The sequence below is a fragment of the Cucurbita moschata genome, unplaced genomic scaffold, assembly GCF_002738365.1.
Source record: "Cucurbita moschata cultivar Rifu unplaced genomic scaffold, Cmos_1.0 Cmo_Scf00033, whole genome shotgun sequence".
NCBI lineage: Eukaryota > Viridiplantae > Streptophyta > Magnoliopsida > Cucurbitales > Cucurbitaceae > Cucurbita > Cucurbita moschata.
In genome coordinates this window covers 1,022,802-1,045,438 of record NW_019268549.1, presented here as the reverse complement: position 1 = coordinate 1,045,438, position 22,637 = coordinate 1,022,802, and the positions used below count along the sequence as shown (strand labels likewise).

Genomic DNA, 22,637 nt, shown 5'->3' with positions numbered 1-22,637 from the left:
AAGTTTGAAAAGCAAAAAGAGTAAGTTACAAGAAGTTTGTACATGTGCTGATGATGAATTTTTTTTGGAGAAAGCAGTGGAAGAAATTGCGCAGAATTAAAATTTCTTCTGAATAAGACAAAGTTGATCGAGGACCAAGAAGGACAAAAAAAAAAAAAATATTGAAATTAGAAAGCAACGTGCCAAAATTCTCATGAAGAAACTAACCAGAGTTAGATTTGCATGTATGCTAGAGTTGCTTGAATAATTATTTAATAATATTATTGACTCGAATAAGTTAAAAGAAATTATTAATCTCTTGTCAAAGTAGAATTGTCCTTATTTGTGTGGAAAATTTAAAAAATTTGTTAGTGACTTCTCCCCTATAAATACCCCTACCCCTAGAGGTATATTCTTCTCACAACAACAAAACAGAATTAAAGGGCCTCAAGGTTCTCCTGTTCAAAGATCTCTCTCTTCAAACAGTTTTTTATGCTTAAGTTGTTTATTTTGGCATATTTCCACAGTGAGTTATATCCAACCTTTAGAAGAGAAATGGAAGTGGAAGAATTGAAGAAGATGATGGAAGAAGTGCAAGGCATGGGGGAGAAGGTAGAAGCCAAAGTGAATTACTATGACACCAAATTACACACCATCATTGTCGCTTATTTCGTTTGGGAACGTGTGTTCTTCTTCGGTATCTCCAAGAAGACGTTTCCTTCCACCATTTCTACCCTCAGCTGCAATGGAAACTGGTGGGTTATTCTTGCTTTGAGTTGTTCATGCAGCTTCGTTTACGTGCTACTTTTTTTCGACGCTGCTCTCATGCTCTACCGCCACGAAAATCAACTCCATCTCATTCTCCAAAAACATGCTCAACTTTGCCGACATCTCTTGGCAATCAAAGAAGAACAAGCTGACACCAAAGCTTCTTTAATGGAGGCCGGAGATGAGGCCAGCCATGGGTTGTCGCTTGAGGAGGAATTGATGCTCATAAACTCGACCTCAGCATTTAGGAGGAGGCCTTGGGAGAGGAAAGTTTACGTGTACACCATCTTTTGTGCTTTGATTGGCGTTGCTTCTTTAGAACTATACGCCTGCAAGGCTGCGCTCTGCCCTTGAACTCCCCAGTACAACCTCTACGTCTCTTGTTACTTGCATAAAAGTTTGATATTAAGTTATTGTACGTGTGCTATCTATACCTATTTCATACTCTTGTTCTTTTTGTTGTTGGTTTATGTAATAAAATCATATATAATAAATACAAATAACATTTTAAAATTACATGTTCGATGTGTGATATTGGAACTTTTTTTTATATTTTTCAGACATGGGAGGGAGTGCATTTGATCTTTCATGTTAAGAATAAGAAATAGAAATAGAATTTGAGAAATAGAAATAGAATTGGGATGGAAAGTATGATCTTATTCAAGTTTAAAACGTTGAAATAGGATACAAACTATCAACTAATCTCTAAAATTGGGGGAAAATATATATCTAGCTGTAAATAAGATAAAATATACTGCTAATCAAATCTTAACTTAAAATATACTACTAACATCCCAACAAATAAAGAAAAAAATATTAAGGATATTTAGGAATATACTCCATAACTAATTATTAAAATATATTATCCAAATATCATATCTTGATATTTCACCTCATCTTTGCTTATGGAATTGTCTACGACAGCCACTCACACTCATACAGATCAAATGACAAGTTCACATATTCAAAAAATTCGTAACTCTCTCAAAATTAGGATCGAGTGGTATTTGATTATTCTATTAATATTAATATTCTTAAGATTAAAAGTGTGTAGATTATAGTTAAAAATAATCAACTAATGAATTGAGAATGAAATTGGGGCAAAAGTCAGCATAATCTCATTGACTTGTGGATAAAGAATAATAAAAATCCTATAATAAAAAAATACAGATTTATGTAATTAGCAACTGGCGCAAAGCTCTTCCAAAGGCCAATGTCCCTCCTTTAGTAAAATATTATATAATATTTTATATAATCTCGTTAAGCTCATTATATAATATTTTATTTTAATAATGGAGAAATATTTTATAATCTCGTTAAGACAGCCTTCCAAAGGCCAATGTCCCTCCGTCAACAAGTCTATGAGGCGGGGCGGGAGCGGGAAGGCTGTCTAATCATTTGACGATGAAACCTAATCCCATTGATTTGTGGATAAAGAAAAATAAAATATTATATAATAAAAAACCACCGCTTTATTTAATTAACAATTCACGTACTACTTATTTTTAAACGCCAATGTTTCTCCCTTCCCACTACTCCTAGAGATTTCCACAAACTGCGGCTGGTACCGAGAAATCTTTCATATTCTCATCTTTGCCATCTATTTCATTATCTCTGTGAATTATTATTTTTTTAAAAAAAATAGTTATTTTAAACTTTCTCATTTTTCAATACCGTCTTTTGTTAAAAAATTGGTAAAAATTTCTATTAAATCAATCTATTTTATAATTATCTTCTATAATACTGTAACATATTTTTAAAAATTAAAAGAAAAGCTATCAAATTAAAGTTACATTTTAGTTATATATTTATTTTTTTAGTATATATATATATTTTATATGCATTGAAAATATATTTTTATTAGACTAAACGAGCAAGAATTTGGATGGAGACGAAGATGGAGACCGTAAATATAATCTCATCCTTAGTCCCAATGAAAAAATATTCATCACTTCCTTCTCATTCAAAGTCTAAATGAAAAATCTACTCGTAGTCTCAAACCCATCACTGCTTACACCATCCAAAAAAAAGGGAGGAATATTGGAATTTGGTTGGCCAAGGGATGGCGTGTTCACGCTGACGTATTTCCACTTGGTTTCTTGTCTGGCAAGAAACTCTCCGCCGCCATTTAGTGACACGTTGTCTTCTTAATTTTTATTTATTTTTTTAGTTATTAAACTGTAAAACTCCCATCCACGTTTCAAAATCTATCTGAATTTTCTAATTTCTATATAAAATTCTTTCTTTATTTATTTTTATAAAGATTAAAATAAAATAGGCAAGTATATATCTAATTCTTTGCAACACGACCATGGTTAGTGGAACCTAAAACCTAATTATCCTTGAGCTCCATTTCTTTTCGGGTATAATTGAATATGCAATACTTCTCTGCACACAACTCATGCACTTTGCATATAGAAACGATAGACGAGCATTAGTATGATACTCCCTAAATCTGATTATAGGCACACGTACATTCGCACAACTCAAACTAGTGGAGAAGAAAAGAATGTGAATGGTAAATCATGACTATACGCGGTTGAGGTAGCAAATTTCTGTTAGCTATTTTTTTCTTGTTATTAGTGGAATCAGTTGAGTCGTGTCCTTTTTCGTCTTTTCTGCATTTCATATATTTTTTTTCTATAAGGCATTGGACCTGTGAATAAAGAATGAACATTTTTGGTACATTTGACAAGTCTATGTAATTTACCGCTATCATTTGGTATTAGAACTAAAGCAAAACAAACTGATCCAAGAGAGAAAATGAACAACGACAAAACACTCACCAAGATTCCATAGTTTGATGGTCAGTATGACCATTGGAATGAACTGATGGAAAACCTCTTGCGTGCCAAGGATTTGTGGAGTCTAGTGGAAGAGGGTTACACCAAACCGGTAGAGGGAATCGAAGTGACTGCAGCACAGAAAAGGAATCTTGAGGAGTTCAAGACGAAGGACCATCAAGTGAAGCACTACCTGTTCCAAGCAATTGATCGGGTTGTGTTTGAAAAGATCTTGAATTGCAAAATATCCAAGAACATTTGGGATTCGATGAAGAAAAAGTTCGGAGGCAACGAAAAGGTGAAGCGGTCTCTTCTCCAAACTTTAAGAAGAGATTTTGAGGTTCTTGAAATGAAGAGCGAAGAAAACATCGATGATTATTTTGGAAGAGTAATGACTGTCTCCAACAAGATGAGTAGCAACGGAGAAGACATGTTAGATTCAAAGATTGTTGAGAAAATACTTCGAACTCTGATTAACAAATTCACATATATGGTGGTGGTCATCGAGGAGTCAAAAGACATAGGAAAGATGATGATTGACGAACTACAAAGCTCTCTATCCGTACATGAAAAGAAATTCAAAAAGATCAGTCATGAAGAAGGTGATCAAGCTCTCAATGTCAGAGGCAGAGGTAGAGGATCATACAGAGGTCGAGGCAGGGGCAGAGGACGCTCATTCAACAAAGCAACAAGCAAGTGTTACAACTTGGACATTTCCAATATGAATGTCCAATTGGGTACAATGGAGCACATTTTGCAGAGATCGAAGAAAAGGATGAAGTTATTCTCATGACATGTGGAGGAGCTTCAAGGCACTAAAAGAGGAGATGTGTGGTTCGTGGATTCTGGGTGTTCAAACCATATGTGTGGAGAAAGAGGTATGTTCTCAAGCTTGGACACTAGCTTCACACATAATGTCAAGCTTGGGAACAATCACAAACTGATGGTTGGTGGGAAAGAAGTAGTGAAAATAATACTTAAGGGAATAAGCTATGTGATCAACGATGTGTATTATATTCTGGAATTGAAGAACAACCTGCTTAGTGTTAGATAACTTCAAGAAAGGGATTTAGACGTGCTATTTAAAGGAGGAGATCAAAATACATGTAGCATTTTTCATCCCTCAAGAGGTAAAATAGCGGAATCTGTTATGAGTGCTAATAGGATGTTTATCGTGCCGGGTGAATCAAATAAATCAAATAACAAAAGGGAGGAGGAAGAGATTGAAATAAAAAAAACAACTTAAGAAGTACGAAGAGGACACCGAAAGAGATCAACGTCGCAGACAGCGGGAATAAGCTGAATAAAAAAAGAGACTTTCTGTACTAAAGCAAGCATCCATAATGGAGCGTTTCCTTAAGAAAGCCAAACCTAGTCCATCATGTCATTATCCAACTACTGAATTGACTGCATCAGTTCCATTGAGTAAACAGAGTGAAAACATGCGGGAGGCTTGTACGAAGTTCATGGACTGCACTTTTTCTTCAAGCAATGCGATCAATTAGGTTGATATTCGTAAGCTGCATTTATCTTCTTGGCGCTTCATAGGTCATTCAGTTCGTTCAAGAGAAAAGAATCACTGGGGCATTCGTCAGAAGCCGAAGCCAAAGTGTGATCTATTTAAGGAACTTAAACTGTCAAATGGTAGAGAATTTGCTAATGATGGTGAATTGGGTGAGGAGAGGCTGGTAGATGGTTGGGAAGAACAAATATTAGATGATAGAACCAGCCACAGAGTTCTGCAGCAGTTTGCCTCATGTCAGTAAGTTGAACAGGGGGAAGGGGAAGCAGTTGTTGCAGTTTTCAAAGAGCTATAGGCATGCTTTTTATGGCATTTGGTCTACAAAGAGTCATGTTGTTGGACCACGCCATCCATTTAGGAAGGACCCAGATTTGGATTATGATGTTGACAGTGATGAAGAATGGGAAGAGGAGGATCCTGGTGAAAGCCTCTCAGATTGTGATAAGGATGATGAAGAAAACTTAGAAGAGGAAGGTTGTGCAAAAGCGGAGGATGATGACGACGGTGAAGATGGATTTTTTTGTCCCTGATAGATATCTCTCAGAAAATGAGGGGTGGAACATGACAGGATGGAAACTAATGATGTTGATGAGCTCAAGAGCACACCTAGCTCTACGCAAGATATGGAGGGCAAAGAACTTTGTAGTTTGTTTAAACAGCAAAAGCATCTCTACAACATGACAGAGCTTGCACTTAGAAAAAATCAATCATTGATTGTATTAAATTTATTGCATGAGAAGAATATTCAAAGGATATTCAAGAAGTCGCAGGACTTCAGAAATGAAAACAAGCGATGGATGCTGAGATACAGTCCATCGAGTGGAACCACACGTGGTCGCTGACTGCACTTCCCGTTGGAGCCAAGGCTATTGGGGTTAAGTGGATTTACAAGACCAAATTAAATGAACTTGGAGAGGTAAACAAGTTCAAAGTTCGGCTGGTTGTAAAAGGGTATGTTCAAGAGTACGGAGTAGATTAAACAGAGGTATTCGCACCAGTGGCTCGAATGGATACAGTGAGAATGATCATTGTTGTAGCTGCACAAAAGGGATAGGAAATCTATCAGCTCGATGTCAAATCTGCTTTTCTATTTGGTGAGGTGAAGGAAGATGTATTTGTTGAACAACCACAAGGTTATAAAGTAGCAGGGAAGAAGGACATGGTTTATAAGCTGCAAAAGGCTCTTGACAGACTAAAACAAGTGCCTAGAGCTTGGTTCAGTCGCATTGAGACTTATATCGTCAAGGAAGGTTTTGTAAGTAGCTCTAGTGAACAAACATTATTCATCAAATAAAAGGGAGGTAAAATTCTAATTGTGAGCATTTATGTTGATGATCTATTGTTCATTAGTAATGATAAGAAGTTGTTGAATGAGTTTAAGCGCTCCATCATGGATGAATTCGACATGACTGATTTGGAAAAGATGAGATATTTTCTTGGCATTGAAGTGATGCAGAAGGCTGATGACATCTTTATATGTCAAAGAAAATATGTTGCTGAGTTGATCGAGAGGTTTGGGATGCAAAATTACAACTCCGTTTGCAATCCGATAGTCCCTGAACAGTAGATTGGCCGAGATGAAGCTGGTGTGAAGGTCGATTCAACGCTATATAAGCAAATGGTGGGCAGCTTAATGTATCTCACAGCCACACGACCTGACTTGATGTTTGTGGAAACTCTGGAATTTGGGATATGGTATCAACTTGAAGGGAAGAGTGAACTCTTAGGCTACACTGACAGTAACTATGCAGGAGATGTGGATGACAGTAGGAGCATTTCAGGCTATGTTTTCTTAATGAGTGGAGGAGTTGTGGTATGGTCCTCAAGGAAGCAACCAATCGTCACGTTGTCAACTACTAAAGCAGAGTATGTAGTAGTAGCTACATGTGCCTATCAAGTTATCAAAAATGCAGTCATGCATGGAAAGTCAAAGCACATAAGGGTTCGATACCATTTTCTCAGAGAATTGACAAAGGAAGGTGTAATTAAATTGGTCTATTGTGAGGAGCAACCGGCCGACATAATGACAAAGCCTTTGAAGATGACATCATTTCAAAGGATCAGAGAAGCGTGCTATGAACTAAACTCTTGATCGAGTTCAGTTCAAGGGAGGAAGTGGTGAGGTAGCAAATTTCTGTTACCTATTTTTTTTTTTTTGTTAGCAGTGGAGTCAGTTGAGTCGTGTCCTTTTTTCGTCTTTTTTTTTTTTTTGTTGTATAAAAAACATTAAACCCTATGAATAAATAACGATCATTTTTTGTACATTTAACAAATCTCTGTAATTTACCACTATCATGCACGAACAAATAAATTGTGACTAGTACTTCATAAAACTTCCACTTCCAAGGCCTCCTCCTATACGCTGCATTTGAGTTTATGGGCATCTATATATCTTCTTTCTGCCATCCATAGCCCACATTTGTAGAATTTTGTGTTGTCCACGTGACGTTGAGGGACCTGACCGCCGCATGCTTAAAATGTATATGGCCAAGAATGCAAAGGACGTTAATGGTTGATTGCATGCCCGTCTGGGCAATCACCCACAGTGGGCAATCCCTTTTGACTTAGTGTAGAAGGATGCAAGAGTCGGTTAACAGCGTGGCCACAAGCTTGTGAGGAAAGACAAGATTTGGCTCTATTTTTTTTTTTTTAATTTAATATAAATATTCTAAATTTCAATCAATTTTGGCAATTTCATTCTTTTTCATAGTTTCTAAAAGCTTCCCACTGACCTAACCTTTTTATGTGAAAACATTGGCTTAAAATCATTCGGCTTATATGTTTGTTTGTGTTAACCGTTTTTAAGAAAAACAATAAAATAATCAATGTGAAATATAAATAAATCAAGGAGAAGATTGAAAACGATGTCCTAATCTAACCTAAGATCTACGAAAATAAAATGCAACTACCCTAACATAAATTCCATAGTCTTCAACGCAATGCCACCATCATCCACACATGAGTGTCTTGCCTTTACCTGAAATATAAGAGTAATATATGACTTGAGTATTTTAAAAAATACTTGGTAACCGACCCCACTATTGAGCTCATGGAATGCAAACACATGTAACATGAATTAGGCTTACGAAAATAAAATGCAACTACCCTAACATAAGTTCCATAGTCTTCAACGCAATGCCACCATCATCCATACATGAGTGTCTTGCCTTTACCTGAAATATAAGAGTAATATATGAGTTGAGTATTTTAAAAAATACTTGGTAACCGACCCCACTATTGAGCTCATGGAATGCAAACACGTGTAACATGAATTAGGCCTATCATTTAAACTAGGGTCGTGCATTTTTTAGGCACTTTAATATTATTAATATAATGTAATGATACATTGCAAATAAATTTTCATTCCAACCTTTTATTACGTATAATTTGGCCTAGAAATGAATTGTCCTTGCCTAATACTATTATTTACTCCTAAGTTGGCAATAAACTCTAACGAAAAAGTTTATCGAAATAAATTCTATAAAAACAACCTCACTCTTTTAACAATTTTTGGGTCGATGGGACAACTCTAGCAGCAAAGAAAAAACACCTCTCCCCGATGAGATAGCCGAAAGCAATGTTGTGGGGTTTACTCTCGAAGTCACGAAGCCTTGGTTCTTGACATTAGCAGCAGCATTGAACGCTCAAAATTCCTCTCCAGCCCTTCAACCTCCATGGCCATGCCAATTGGAACCCTTAAACTATTCGATTGGAGGAAGATTTGGCGTTGTAATCGACTATATAGGCTTCGAGAAACATTGGGTGCAGGAACTAAGATAGCTCTAATGGAGTTTCGTTGATTTCTCCACAAAAATCGAAAAATTAATTCTCGTTACGACTCAGGTGCTACAAATTATTACTTCTTTAAAAGCTTTCATCTCCGAAAATTGTTTATTTCCAGTTGCCAGTATAGAACATTCTCGTGTTCATCTTCCTTTCTCAAGTTGTTACGTCATCAAATCGAAGCTTGCAACAAACTTGTGTGACATGCTATTATGAAATTTGATTTAAGATATAAAGTGGGTTGTTGAATATTATATAGATGTACTTGTTAGAATTTTTTCCCTTATTTTTTAGGAATTGGTTGGTAGTATATTTTATCTTATCATAATTTAGTAGTTGATAGTATATCTTCTCTTATTCTTAGGAGTTAGTTGATAACTTGTATTTTATTTAAATGTTGTGATCATGAATGAAAATCACACTTCGGATCTCACTTTTGTTTCTTATTCTTAGCATAGCATCAGAGCATGTTCTTGGTGTTCTTAAATATCAAAATTTCCTTTATTTCTTTTAATGCAGAATCACCCAAATCCAGTTTCAAAACTTCGGATGTTGATTTTGCGCATCTTTATTATATTCATCAAACTCGTTTCAATCAAACTAAATGGGATAAATTACCAATCCTATAGTAAATCGGTTATGCATTCTGTTATTGCCAAAAAGAAAATTGGCTTTATTGATGGCACAATCGAAGAACCATCTCAAGATGTAAATTCAAAAGAATTTGAACTTTGGAATCAGTGCAACAACATGATATTATCTTGGTTTACTCATTCAATTGAAGCAGATATCGCTGAATGTATTATTCACGTCAAGACAGGTCATCAAGTGTGGGCTGATCTTCACGATCAATTCTCACAAAAGAATGCTCCAGCAATTTTTTAGATAAAAAAGTCTATAACAATAATGTCAGAGGAACCATGACACTGTCAGCATATTTCACCAAGTTCAAAGCACTCTAGATGAATTGGAAGTGCACCGCACACCATTACCTATAATCAACGTCAAATACATGTTGATCAACGAGAAAGAGACAAGTTGATACAACTACTCATGAAGCTCAATGAGTCTTATAAAACTGTGAGATCTAACAATGACTCTATTACCTAACGTGAGACAAGTCTATTCATTACTTATGGTATACGTCCTTCTTCTTTCTTCTTATTCTTAATATCTCGCCTCGACCACCTGTTCAATCAGTCAAAGGTTACGGTCAGGTAATAGGGGTTCCGGATTTCATTCATAAGGTAAATAGGAGAAGAGGGAAGGGAATATCGTATAAGGTTCATTCGCTTCGCTTAATCTCATTTGTTGAGTCTGGAAAGAATCATCCTCCTGTTTACCATATATATATATATATATATATTAGTGAAGGAGACATAGTTGAACTTTCATTTATTTTTTTTGGAAAAGAAAACTAATATTTTATACTAATTCTACTATTTACTAAATAACCGACCTACACATTTCAAATTCTTTATTCTTCTTTAGAAAGGCATTCTAACTTAATGTTTTGGTAAATATGTTGGGAATTTGATCACTCATTCAACCATCACAACAGGGCGACCTAAATTTGTACTTAAATCTCTTGCTTAGCTCATACATGGAATATACTCTTTAAAACGACATCGTAAAATAACATAAATTTTGAACAAATTAAAAACATCTTCAACTTTAAAAACACTGTCATGGTCTCACGTATTCTAACACATAACACTGAAAAATAATTAAAACAAATACGAAATAAATAAAAATAACTTAAAATACAAGACAACTTATTCTAACTTAAGATTAGGAATTTAAATATGCATCTACCTATGTATGTGTCATGGTCTCTGCTCGCGATTTCGCCATCATCCATAAATAGATGTCTTGCCTTTACCTGAAAAATGATGTAGCACAAGTTGAGTATTTTGAAGAATACTTAGTAAGTGACCCACTACTGGGGACATGCTAAATGCAAACACATGCAAATATGCTCTAGAAACCTATCTTTATCTCATATTGGGGGTGGCCTCCAGTCCGGACTAGTTATGGATGTGCAATACTTCCATACACACGATCCACACGTGCAAGTGTAAATCTCCAAGCGTGTCGCACCCCTCTGGACCCATCATCGTTGAGTTAGTTGTCCTTAGCGAGTCCGAAGGTCAGTAGACACTTGAGTATCATGCTCAACATGATCACTATTATCATCATACTGTGCGCGTCCGCACTCATCTTCATAAAGAGAAAGTATCACAATGTTTATGTACACACAACATGCATGAGATCCCTCTAGTTCTCATCTTAAACATCTTTCCGACACAACCCTAGTCTCATCTCTATATTACGTTTAGTAATACATGCTCATTAGATATTTATATTAGTATTGTTATTCATGCTCTTAGGGTAGTGTTCTAGGTCGATCTCTCGACATGATGCAACATGATATTCATCATCATACAACATGCTTAATATGGAAAACATCATCATATTCATGTAAACGTCATGCAAAACATCATAGTCATCATAATGCCATTACATGCATCAAGCACATCAAACATCGTCATACATCATCATATAATTTACGTACGACATCATACGATACAACTCATACATCATACATCAAGAAGTTCATGTACGTCATCACAAGTCATCATATATCGTCATACAACACATCAGTTTATCCTATAGTAAGCAACTTACTTGGTTGGCCTTAGTCGGCGTTCTCCCTAATTATTATACGTTAGCTCTCGTTCCTTGAGAGCTGCTCCAAATGTTGCCAGGATTTGTTTTCTATCATACGTTCATCACTTTTTGTTAGTATTTCACAAAATAAAATTAATCCAACTGACATAGGTAAAATAAAGCACTAAAACGGCACCAATTATCTTAATCGGGACTGAAAGCAGGTTCGGGAGGGCTGAAATGGTTGAAAATGACCTTAAAAAGAAAACTCGAGCCGAATAAGCCGAGGAGCCGCCGGAAGCCGAGCCAAGCCGTCTAAGCCGACTAAGTCGAAGGGCTGTTTGCGCCGCGGGTCGACATGCGGCAGGCCAGGAATGGTTTACTTTGTGTGTAGGCGTCTCGGGTCGAGGCGCGGTTCGGATCAGCTCGCAGGTCGCACCGGGTCAAGGCGCTGCAGACGTGTCTCGGTTGTAGGCTGGGCTGCGGGTTGCGTGGGCTGCAGGTTGGGCTACTGGGCCGAGATAGGTTTGGGCCTCGGGTTGGAGGTTGGACTGGCGACGCGGGTTGCAGGCATGTTGCGGGTCACGTGTACGGGTCGCTGCCGCTAGACTGGGTCGAAGTCCGCGTTGGATCCGATTCAAATCCAACCCAAATCCGACCCAAATCCAGATCCATCGGAAAATTGTTGCAGGTGCTCGGAGAAGTCTGGGGGTGTTGGCTGAAGGTTGCTTGGCGATCCGAGGAGTGCGTCGTTGTGTGGAGCACGGAAATTCCAGCGGTCATTGGAATTTCCACGTCCTCGGACGACTTTGACATTTTTTTTTTTTTAATGAAGAGAGTATTGATTTGTGACTGTTAGACGAACACGAGAGGCTCGATTCCTTTGGAGTCTTAGTCATTGAGGAGACTTGACTCTGATACTATGTTAGACGAACACGACTCTCCACAATGGTATGATATTGTCCACTTTGAGCATAAGCGCTCATGGCTTTGTTTATAAACTCATGATCATTCCTTAAATTAGCGGACGTGGGACTTTCATCATCCAACGGTGACTTGAATGGACAACCACCCTTCTCTACATGCTACACATACATGTTATTATCAATTTAAACTTAAACTCAAACCAATTGGATGAGCCGAGGAAAGAGTGTGACGCGCTGGAATGAAGGTTGTGATGTTGTAGTAAAAAGTGGAAAGAAGCATCTCCAAATATCAGAAGTATTTAGATGCTACATGAAACATCTCAACATTATATATATCTCCTTCAAGCCAAAAGGCACTTGCGCTCACGTTTGTTTTGATGTTTGATATATATAGTGTTGCAACGTTCCGGTAGTTTCTATACATATAATGGAAAATAGGGCGATGGAAGTCGGGGATAAATTGTTGTGCCGTTGAACATCGCCAGTTTCTTTAAAACATTTCTTTCCTTTACACTTCTGAGAAGCCTGTATGATTCATCACACCGGCAAATCTTCCCCTAGTTGAATAGTTTAAGGGTTCCATGGAGCTTGAAGAAGCTGGAGAGGGATTTTGAGACGTTGAATGCTCTGCTGCTAATGATCGAGAAACATGGCTTCGTGACTTCGAGAGTAAAGCCCACAATTGTAACTTTGAAGAGGTGGGTTTTGTTAGGGTGACAACATAAATTTGGTAGAATTTCTGGGAGAAGAGTGTTGGGAGAAGGGATAGTGAAAGAGATAGGAATAGATAAAATAGATGAATGTTGCAGTGCTTCATTATTGTCTACTGACTCGATGCGAGGGTTACACAATTACCGTATTATTGACTAGAAATAGTAAATCATGGAAATTTAGATAAATTTAAATCTATTAACAACCTCCTAAAATCTTGGTAGTTTAAATATTTGAATCATATCTCAACTACTTTAAATCATATCTTTACTTGAATTCTCAACACTCCCCCTTCATTCAAAGTTGCAGATGGCCTTCGTAAGTATGTCTGCTTTAACCCGTACAATGTCTGTCTCAGCTTGTATATCTTTGTTTCTTTGTCTTCCTTTATGAATCCCTCTGGCGGTGTTATATAAACCTCTTCTTGTAAATCTCCATAAAACTTTTCGTATGGTAGGTCAACCATATCCCATGTTCCATCTTTCTTATCAGACTGCATCTCTACTGCCATAGCTTTCTTCCCGTCTTTTTTTTCAATTGCTTCTTTATAATTCATAGGGTCTGAAACAGTAAGAGCAAATTGACATGATGCATATATGTCAGCTAAAGATTTATACTTCCTTGGAGGTGTCTCATCTAAAAGTTCTTCAAGAGAAGAATTGTTGTTCAGTGATGCTAAAGATGATGAATTTGACACACTTTGTTTTGTTGTGGATGCACTGGGAGATGCACTGGAGTTGTCCCTTGTCTCTTCATTTGGGGAAACTTCAACTGTAATTTTTTGATGCTCCTGTTCTTTACTCCAATCCCAACTCACGTTTTCATTAAATATTACATCCCTTTTAACTAAAATCTTTTCACTGATGGGGTTGTATAATTTATACGTCTTTGATTGAGTACAATAGCCAATGAAAATGCATTTTTCAGATTTTTCATCAAGCTTTTGACGAATTTGAGGATGTTTCAAAGCATAAGCAACACAACCAAAGATTCGTAAATGACTTACAGATGGTTTTCTTCCATGTTATGCTTCATAAGGAGTTCGATTCATAACCGCCTTTGTTGGTAAGATGTTTAATAGATAAACAGATGTTGCTACGGCTTCTGCCCAAAATTGGTTTGGAAGTCTCCTTGCTTGTAACATACTTCTTGCCATCTCCACAGTAGTTCGATTTTTTCGTTCAGCGATTCCATTTTGTTATGGAGTGTAGAGAGCTGTTAATTCCCTTTGGATGCCCTCTTCTTCACAAAAGAGATTGAACTCTTTAGATATGAACTCACCACCTCTGTCTGTGCGAAGAACTTTAATGTGACAGCCACTTTGGTTCTCCACCATAGCTTTAAAAATCTGGAACTTCTGAAAAGTTTATGACTTATGTTGTAGGAAGTAAATCCAGCTCATGCGACTATAGTCATCAATGAATAGTAAAAAGTGTATACTCCCGCCCAAGAACTTTGTTTGCATTGGCCCACATAAATCAGTATGAATTAGTTCTAGATAATGTGAAGCTCTTTTAGCTTTTCCAACAGGAAAAGACTTCCTAGTCTGCTTGCCATAAATGCATCCTTCACACAAATTAGTTGAATCAATTCTTGATAATTCAAAAACCATACCTTTATCCCTGAGTATTTTAAGTCCGTTCATATGAAGATGTCCATATCTGATATGCCATAATGTTGAGTCATCTTTCGTGCTAGCAGTAAGAGCGAAATCCTCCATGTTAGAAATATCCAGTGGAAACATCTTATTTGAAGTCATTACAATTTGAACTTTATGGTCTGATTTCTTATGTGTAATGACACGTGTGTTGTCATCAAATAGAACACAATGTCCTCTGGTTATCAATTGTCCAACACTCAATAAATTGTACTCTAAATCAGGTACACATTGAACATTATCTAATTGTTTTATCTTACCATGACTGGTTTCGACTTTCACTGTATCTTTTTCTTCAACTTGAATCTCTTTTGTATTTCCAAGTTGCACCTTAATTTTTTGCATCTTATCAAGCTCTTTGAATAAGGATTTGGTGCCTGTCATATGCTTCGAGCATCTGCTATCAACAAACCATAAATCATCTTTTTTCGGATTAGTATCCATGCATGCCATAAACAGCTTTTCATCTTCTTCTTCATTCTCTGCTGCAAAATTCATTTGTTGATTTTTATACCAACAATCAGATTTTGTGTGCCCATACCTTCTGCAATGGTAACATCGTATGACATTCCTTTGTTCATTGAATTGTCTCTGTCCATCACTTCTCCATCTACCCCTGTTATCACGACCACCATGGAAGCTGCGAAATCCTCCTCTTCCACGACTTTTACCTGCTAAATGAATATTTTCTCTTTCGTTGTTTTCGTTGTTGGTTGTCTCCTTCACTTGTAGTGCCTTTTCCTCGTTCCTTTCTGATGCTCTATTGATTCTTGCCTCATGAGCTTGAAGCGAGCCCATCAGTTCATCAACGGAGATATGGATAGATCCTTAGCTTCTTCTATGGTAGCCACCACATGGTCAAACTTTGGAGTTAAGCTTCTCAACACCTTTGCAACAATTGTTTTGTCTGAAATTTTCTCTCCATAGGTACGCATCTGACTGATTATTGCCATTGTTCTGGACAAAAAAATCAGCAATTGATTCGCCATTTGTCATGAGCAGAGTTTCAAAATCACATCTTAAAGATTACAATTTCACTGTTATGACTTTTGAATCTCCCTGAAACTCTTTCTGCAGAATTGACCATGCTTGTTTTGATGTGGTTGCTGCTGCAATTCGTGAAAAGATAGTCTCATGAATTGCTTGCTGAATAATGAATAGAGCCTTGGCATCGTTTTTCTTGGTTTCTCTTAGTCTCTCCTTTTCTTCTATCATGGGTTCTAATACATCAACAAACCCGTGCTCCACCAAGTCCCATAGTTCCTGCGATTTGAGCAAGGTCTTCATCTTGATGCTCCACCACTCATATTTCTCACCATTAAAGATTGGTAACAACGGTGTAGAGGAAAAAAAACCAGCTACTGCCATTTTTGTTTTGTGAAAGAAAATAATCACTCGCCCTCGTGTCAAACGAACTTGACTCTGATACCAAAATTGTTGGGAAAAGGGATAGTGAAAGAGATAGGAATAGATAGAATAGATAAAATAGATGAATGCTGCAGTGCTTTATTATTGTCTACTGACTCGATGCTTAGAAGGTTACACAATTACAGTATTTATAGCTAATACACTAGACTAGAAATAGTAAATCATGGAAATATAGATAAATTTAAATCTACTAACAATCTCCTAAGATCTCCTAAGATCTTGGTAGTTTAAATATTTGAATCATATCTCAACTAGTTTAAATCATGTCTTCATTTTGAAGACTTTGAATCATATCTCAATAAAGAGAACATTTTATTACCAGAAAATTCATATGATACAAGTAATAGAGAGGGAGACAGAGTTGCGTGTGGGAGCCACGAGGTTAAGCAGTAGATGAGACATGTAAGAAATATTTCCGCATTATACAGTAGCGACTTTAGTTTAAGTAAAAAATTTAGGGTTGTTACATCACCATGAGTCTCACAATTTTAAAACACGTTTTATGTAGTAGACAAAGGGACAATGTAACGACCTAAGCCCAGTAGATATTATTTTCTTTGGCCCGTTATGTATCGTCGTTAGCCTCACAATTTTAAAACGTGTTTTTTCTAGTAGACAGAGGATAGTGTAATAGACCAAGTCCACCGCTAGTAGATATTGTCTATTTTGGCCCGTTACGTATCACCATTAGCCTCATAATTTTAAAACATGTTTTCTCTAGTACATAGAGGGAAAGTGTATCGGCTTAAGCCCACCGCTAGTAGATATTGTCCACTTTGGCCTGTTATGTATAGTCGTCAGCATCACGATTTTAAAACACGTTTTCTCTAGTGAACAGAGGGACAGTGTAATAGCCCAAGCCCATCACTAGTAGATATTGTTCACTCCGTTACATATCGTCATCAGCCTCACAGTTTTAAAATGTGTTTGTTAGGGAGAGGTTTCCACACACTTACAAGAATGTTCGGTTCCCCTCTCTAACTGACGTAAAATAGGTATAGATAGTTGGTTTTGACCCTCGATCACACTTAAACGAAAAACTGAAGCAGAGCAAAAAAAAAAAAAAAAAATCATAAAACAGACTTTGTACTATAATACTTTAATCAGAGTACTTTTGGACTTCTAAATAAAATGTACAACCGAGGACTATTTTAAGGAGAGAAAAAGTACAGACAATTCTTCTCTTGAAAATGGTTCACAATGGCTAAATTATGTGTTAGGATGCACTTATAACATGACATGTATTATTTTAAATTGTTTATTAACATTTCAATGTATCACTGCCACATTTCATAATCCCAACATGATGCCTAGTCCTCACTTTGAGCAAGTTAGGCATATTATCTCTATAGATCAAACATATATAATAATATAATATTGTACATCTTCTTAAGTCACAGGTTATTTGTATGCTTGCATAACCGAACCAACAAAGAAGAAAAGAATGCAAAGGGTAAATCATGTCTATATGCACACAAATAAATTATAACTAGAGAAGTAATTTAGGATTGAAATGGACGTACTTGTTGGATGATGGAAGTCCGACATCGGCTAATTTAGGGAATGATCATGGGTTTATAAGTGAGGAATACTAACTCCATTGAATGAGGTCTTTTGGGGAAGCCCAAAGCAAAGCCACGAGAGCTTATGCTCAAAGTGGACAATATCATACCATTATGGAGAGTTCTGTTCGTCTAACAATACTAACACGAATAAACTTTAACAATATCAAAGAAATAACATAGAATGTTTTATACATATACCAGCCCAGAGTCGAAGGTAGAGTCAAAGTTTTATATAATATAATATATATATAAAAGATGTTTTACAACGATAAAATACATGACAATAATACAATGGCTTACGATTGACAACTAACTAAGTTTACATAATTGTCATACGTAACCAAGCTTACATAATCTATAACCTAATTGAGTAGGGACGTTACCATGTTATTATCATTTAAAGATTATTTGGAGAAAGAATATGTTTTTTTTTTTTTAATAAATTGATTTAAACAAGCTGGTAATTAAACCTAAAATAAGTAGTAAAAAATCTAATGAAATTCTTAAGGCTAAATTAATAATAATAATAATAAATCTTTAAACGGTATAATTTGTGTCGGAATGTTGTGGTTGTTTGTAAAAAAAAAAAATCAATAAAACGAAATGCATGACAAACTCAAAAACTTCAGTATATAATTGAAACTCAATTATCCATAGCGCCCAATAAATGTGTTTATTGGATCTAACCATTGTGGTCATTAAATGCTTTAATATATGTTGATATGTTTAAGGGGGTTCAGTTACATATAAAATTTGCAGTAATAAAATGGTTGGATTTTGTGAGAGGTTACAAACTATTTGATAATTTTCATAAAATTGTGCTAATGATGTTGATACCCCGTGCATCAAATTAGAAACTCACGCCCGCCGTTAACCACCGTCTATATCATCAAATGGGCAATAGAAACTTCCACAATGTCGGCACACCCTCACACATAAATATAACCTCGACCGCTCTCTCCCACTCCACAATTCAGTTCTCTTCTTGATTTGTCCATTTTGGTGAGGATAATGGAGATAGAGAAGAGAATGGAAGAAGTGAAAGACATGGGGGAGAAGGTGGAAGGCAGAGTGAATTAGTATGACACCAAATTACACGCTATCATTGTTGCTTATTTGGTTTGGGAACGTGCCTTCTTCTTCTTCTTCGGTGTCTCCAACACCAATTTTGCTTCTAACATTTCTACCCTCAGCTGTAATGGGCAGTGGTGGGTGATTGTTGCTCTAAGTTGTTTGTGCAGCTTGGTTTACATGTTGCTTCTACCGCCACCAAAATCAACTCAATCTCATTCTCCAAACACATCATCGACTCTACCCACAACTCTTGGCAATCAAAGATTCATTGATGGAGGTCGGAGATGAGGCCAGCCATGGGCTGTCGCTGGAGGAGGAATTGATGCTCATAAACTCAACTCTTGGCAATCAAAGATTTAAAGAGGTTCTATTTTATACTCTTTATTTCTTTTTTGGTGTTGTTACTTAATGTACAAAAATCATGTATAATAAAATAAAATATCTTTTACAATTCATTTCTCCTCTCAAAAAATTTTGATCCCATTTATTAGAGGTTCTTCTTCTTCGGATGAAGCTATGCATTATGTATATCACCCCACTAAAATTTTCTATAATCCTTCCCAAGAGTCCACTAATGTGGACTAATTAGTATCCACCGTAACAAATCAAATTCAAACCAAAAATTGTGTTGTTTAAACCTTCCGACACTCACGTTCTAATACAAACGGGTTGAAATGTATTATTGAAACTTTTTTTTTCTTATATGTAATTTATCAATCATACGTCAATCTAACAACATTCAAACAAATCTATAGGAAGATCTAATTCATTTTTATACATCAAACCGTGGACGGCCATGATCCATTCTCACACTTTCAAACCATCACCACCCTCCATTTAAAATCCCACGACTGTGTCAAAGCCTTGTCAGTTAAGAATAGAAGAATACTCTTTCATTTCAAATATTTTATTAATATTCTTAAATTTTTTTAAAGTAAAAAAAAAAAATCTTAAATAAGAAAAAAAAAACAAAACATTTAGATGAAAATTGTACTTCCTTCCCAAAATACAGTTGAAATTTCAAAAAGTTAAAAAAAATATCCTTTTAACTAAAAAAAATATCTTTTCAAATGTTTTATTAATATTTATAAATTTTTTTTTCAAAAATTATTTCAGAATTTTTGAGGAGAAACCGTATTTTAAGTTTTTCTTTTTTTCTTTTTTTTTTTTTTAAGGAAAAAGATATTAATTGCTAAGGATATTTAGTAATAAATTATAGTTTACCATATATATATATATATCGTATTTGATATTTTATTATAAGCAAATATCTACCATAGATATCTTTTCATTTATTGTTATTTCCATTTATTACTCCTTCCATATCATCGTAACTTATTTGATTATAAATAAGATACTTTCACACCATTTAGGTGCTGTGGATTCAGCAAACATTCACATTAGTGCTACTCTTAAAATTTTATAGATATTTTATAATAAAAAGGGTATTCTTAAACATTTTTAGAAGGAGAAAAATATTAATGAAATTTTTTAAAATTTGATAGTATTTTTGAAACAAAATAAACTGTTTCATCCGAAACTAGTGATAATAATAAATTTTAGATTTTTTATTTAAAGTTTAATTTTTTATTTAATTGTTCTCATTTACATTAATTATTTTATATTTAATGTACGTATTTTTCTCTTTTATGTTTAATATATTAATAAATTTAAATATTAATTTGAACCTTTAAATTAAATAAAAATTTTCCTTTTATATTCCATATATCTAATATTCAAATACAAATTTGATATATTTTTTTAATATAAAATATTTTTTTTATTTTTAATTTTATTGGTATGAGCTAGCCCAAAAAAAAAAAGCCTTTTAATCCAACTATCAGAAAATAAATAAAAAATTAAAAAATTAGAAAGAAAAAAAGAAAAAAAAGAAAAAAGAAAGTAAGTGGCCGGAATTTCCGCGGGCCACCTGGAAACACACTCCACGACCTCCTCAAAGGAAATCCGAGAGAGAGAATTCGTAGTTTTCCGGCGAGAGAAAACCAACAACTTCAAACCGTTACCCAGACGCCTAAACCGACCAACCAACACCGAAAAAAGTCCTCCCTAGCCTAAATAATACATCCACCAGAGCTATCTACTCGGTGTTGTCGTCATCGTTACCGTCCGAGAAGGAAAACCGAAAATAAGATTTTTGGACAATCTCCAATCTACCTCTACCGAGGTCCAACAACCCCGAAACTTTGTGGGAGAGAGGAAAAAATAATTAGATTGATGAAATTGTTGGAGGGGGTTTCCTAAGTAAGGAATGGGTAATTGCGTAGTGAAGGATGACCTAGAGGAGTCCATTGGAATCTCGTGTTAAATTATGTGGTAAGTTATCATCAAGATTTAGTGTCATAACTCTCGTTTAGTTATTAATATTCTCATTTAGTTCATAACTATTTTGGTTCATATTTTCAGTTAAAGCATGAGAATTAGTATTGTTATGCTTAAATAAAAACTTGTCTAGCATTGTTTTGTTTCCGTGACATTTGAGATTAGATGCGGAGTCATTGTCATTTTGTATTTTTCTAGAGGCAATTGTGACGAACTTTTGTTGACCGACTTTGTAGTGGGAGAGATACACTTGTATAGAGTTTGGTTATAGTGAGTGACTACCACCCGCGGATATAGGAGAATTTCTTCTCTCCGAACCAAGAACCACGTATATCTTTGTGTCTTTTTGTTTAATTTATGTTTGTAGGTGTGTAAGTGCTATCGATCTTACTTCCGCTACAATAATTGGGTATTATAACATTTTGGTTGTGGCATCAAGGTACAGATAATTTTAGTTTAAAACCTCATAAATTTAACTAGCAAAATTCTTTCTATAGAGTGAATTAGTTTTTTAAGATTCTTAATGAGTTAGAAGTATTCTAATGAGCTCTTTAACTTTTGTGACGGACTCTAGTTGAGATTTGGTCAAAATCAGTGAGAAAAATATAACCAATAATAGAATAGAGGGTGGACAGGAACGTAGATAGAGAAGTAATCCATGCTCGTGCGACATACAACAGGCATGAGATCTCACGTTAAGAATCATGGTTCAATGAGATGCACATAATACTTCCTTACTTATCTTGACATAAATTTCCTATGAGATGTAGGTGTAGGATACATACTCGTAATATTTCATTCATACTTATCGTACATGGTACATCATGGTGTCTCCTAGGACATAACGTGATCATATTAACATATCAAACATGAATTAACAAACAAGAATACCTGCATCATAACAATTTATTATAATATCATATAATAAATAATAACATATAAATAGACAATACGTTACCTGTTATTCATACATCAATCAATTCATTCAACCTAGCTCGTAAGTATTCCAATAGTAAGCTCACTTGCAATTTCAAGCTCAATGTTATGGTCATGCTTGTCCAAAACATGTTGCCTATGGTCGCATGACGGATGTCCCAGTCTTGCTTGTTTAGGACATGTGTGCTAGTTGCATGCCCGTTCCAAAAACCTATTTTACATGCTTTCATCCTAAATACGCATTTACCATTTCAACGTTGGGTCAATAAGGGGGCGTATGACCATTCACCAAAACCATGTCTACATCTGCCAGGGCTAAAATGCCCCAAAATGTACTATAGGGGATATGACTAGTTGTCACTACTTCCTACCCTGAGTTATATGTTATTTAAGCCGTGATATTTCTAATTTGTTTATAGTCATATAATGTTATTTTCTTCAGTTCTTCAAACCGTTTTCAAATGTATTTTCTCGCGCATGTTTTCTAAACCTTTT

At 35.6% G+C, this 22,637-nt stretch overlaps 1 protein-coding gene, 1 long non-coding RNA gene and 1 pseudogene across 2 annotated transcripts; all 3 read left to right on the top strand.

Moving 5' to 3' along the window:
- The first annotated feature begins 3,579 nt into the window (after positions 1 to 3,579).
- On the top strand, positions 3,580 to 4,323 carry LOC111430242. Its single transcript, XM_023066407.1, has one exon. It carries the CDS (start codon positions 3,580 to 3,582, stop codon positions 4,321 to 4,323), a length of 744 nt encoding a protein of 247 aa, XP_022922175.1.
- A 442-nt stretch (positions 4,324 to 4,765) lies between these two features.
- Positions 4,766 to 5,894, top strand: LOC111430241 (annotated as a pseudogene).
- A 7,952-nt stretch (positions 5,895 to 13,846) lies between these two features.
- LOC111430390 lies at positions 13,847 to 14,472 on the top strand. Its single transcript, XR_002708322.1, has 2 exons — positions 13,847 to 13,915; positions 14,070 to 14,472. It is a non-coding gene; the product is annotated as an uncharacterized LOC111430390 (long non-coding RNA).
- Positions 14,473 to 22,637: the final 8,165 nt, after the last annotated feature.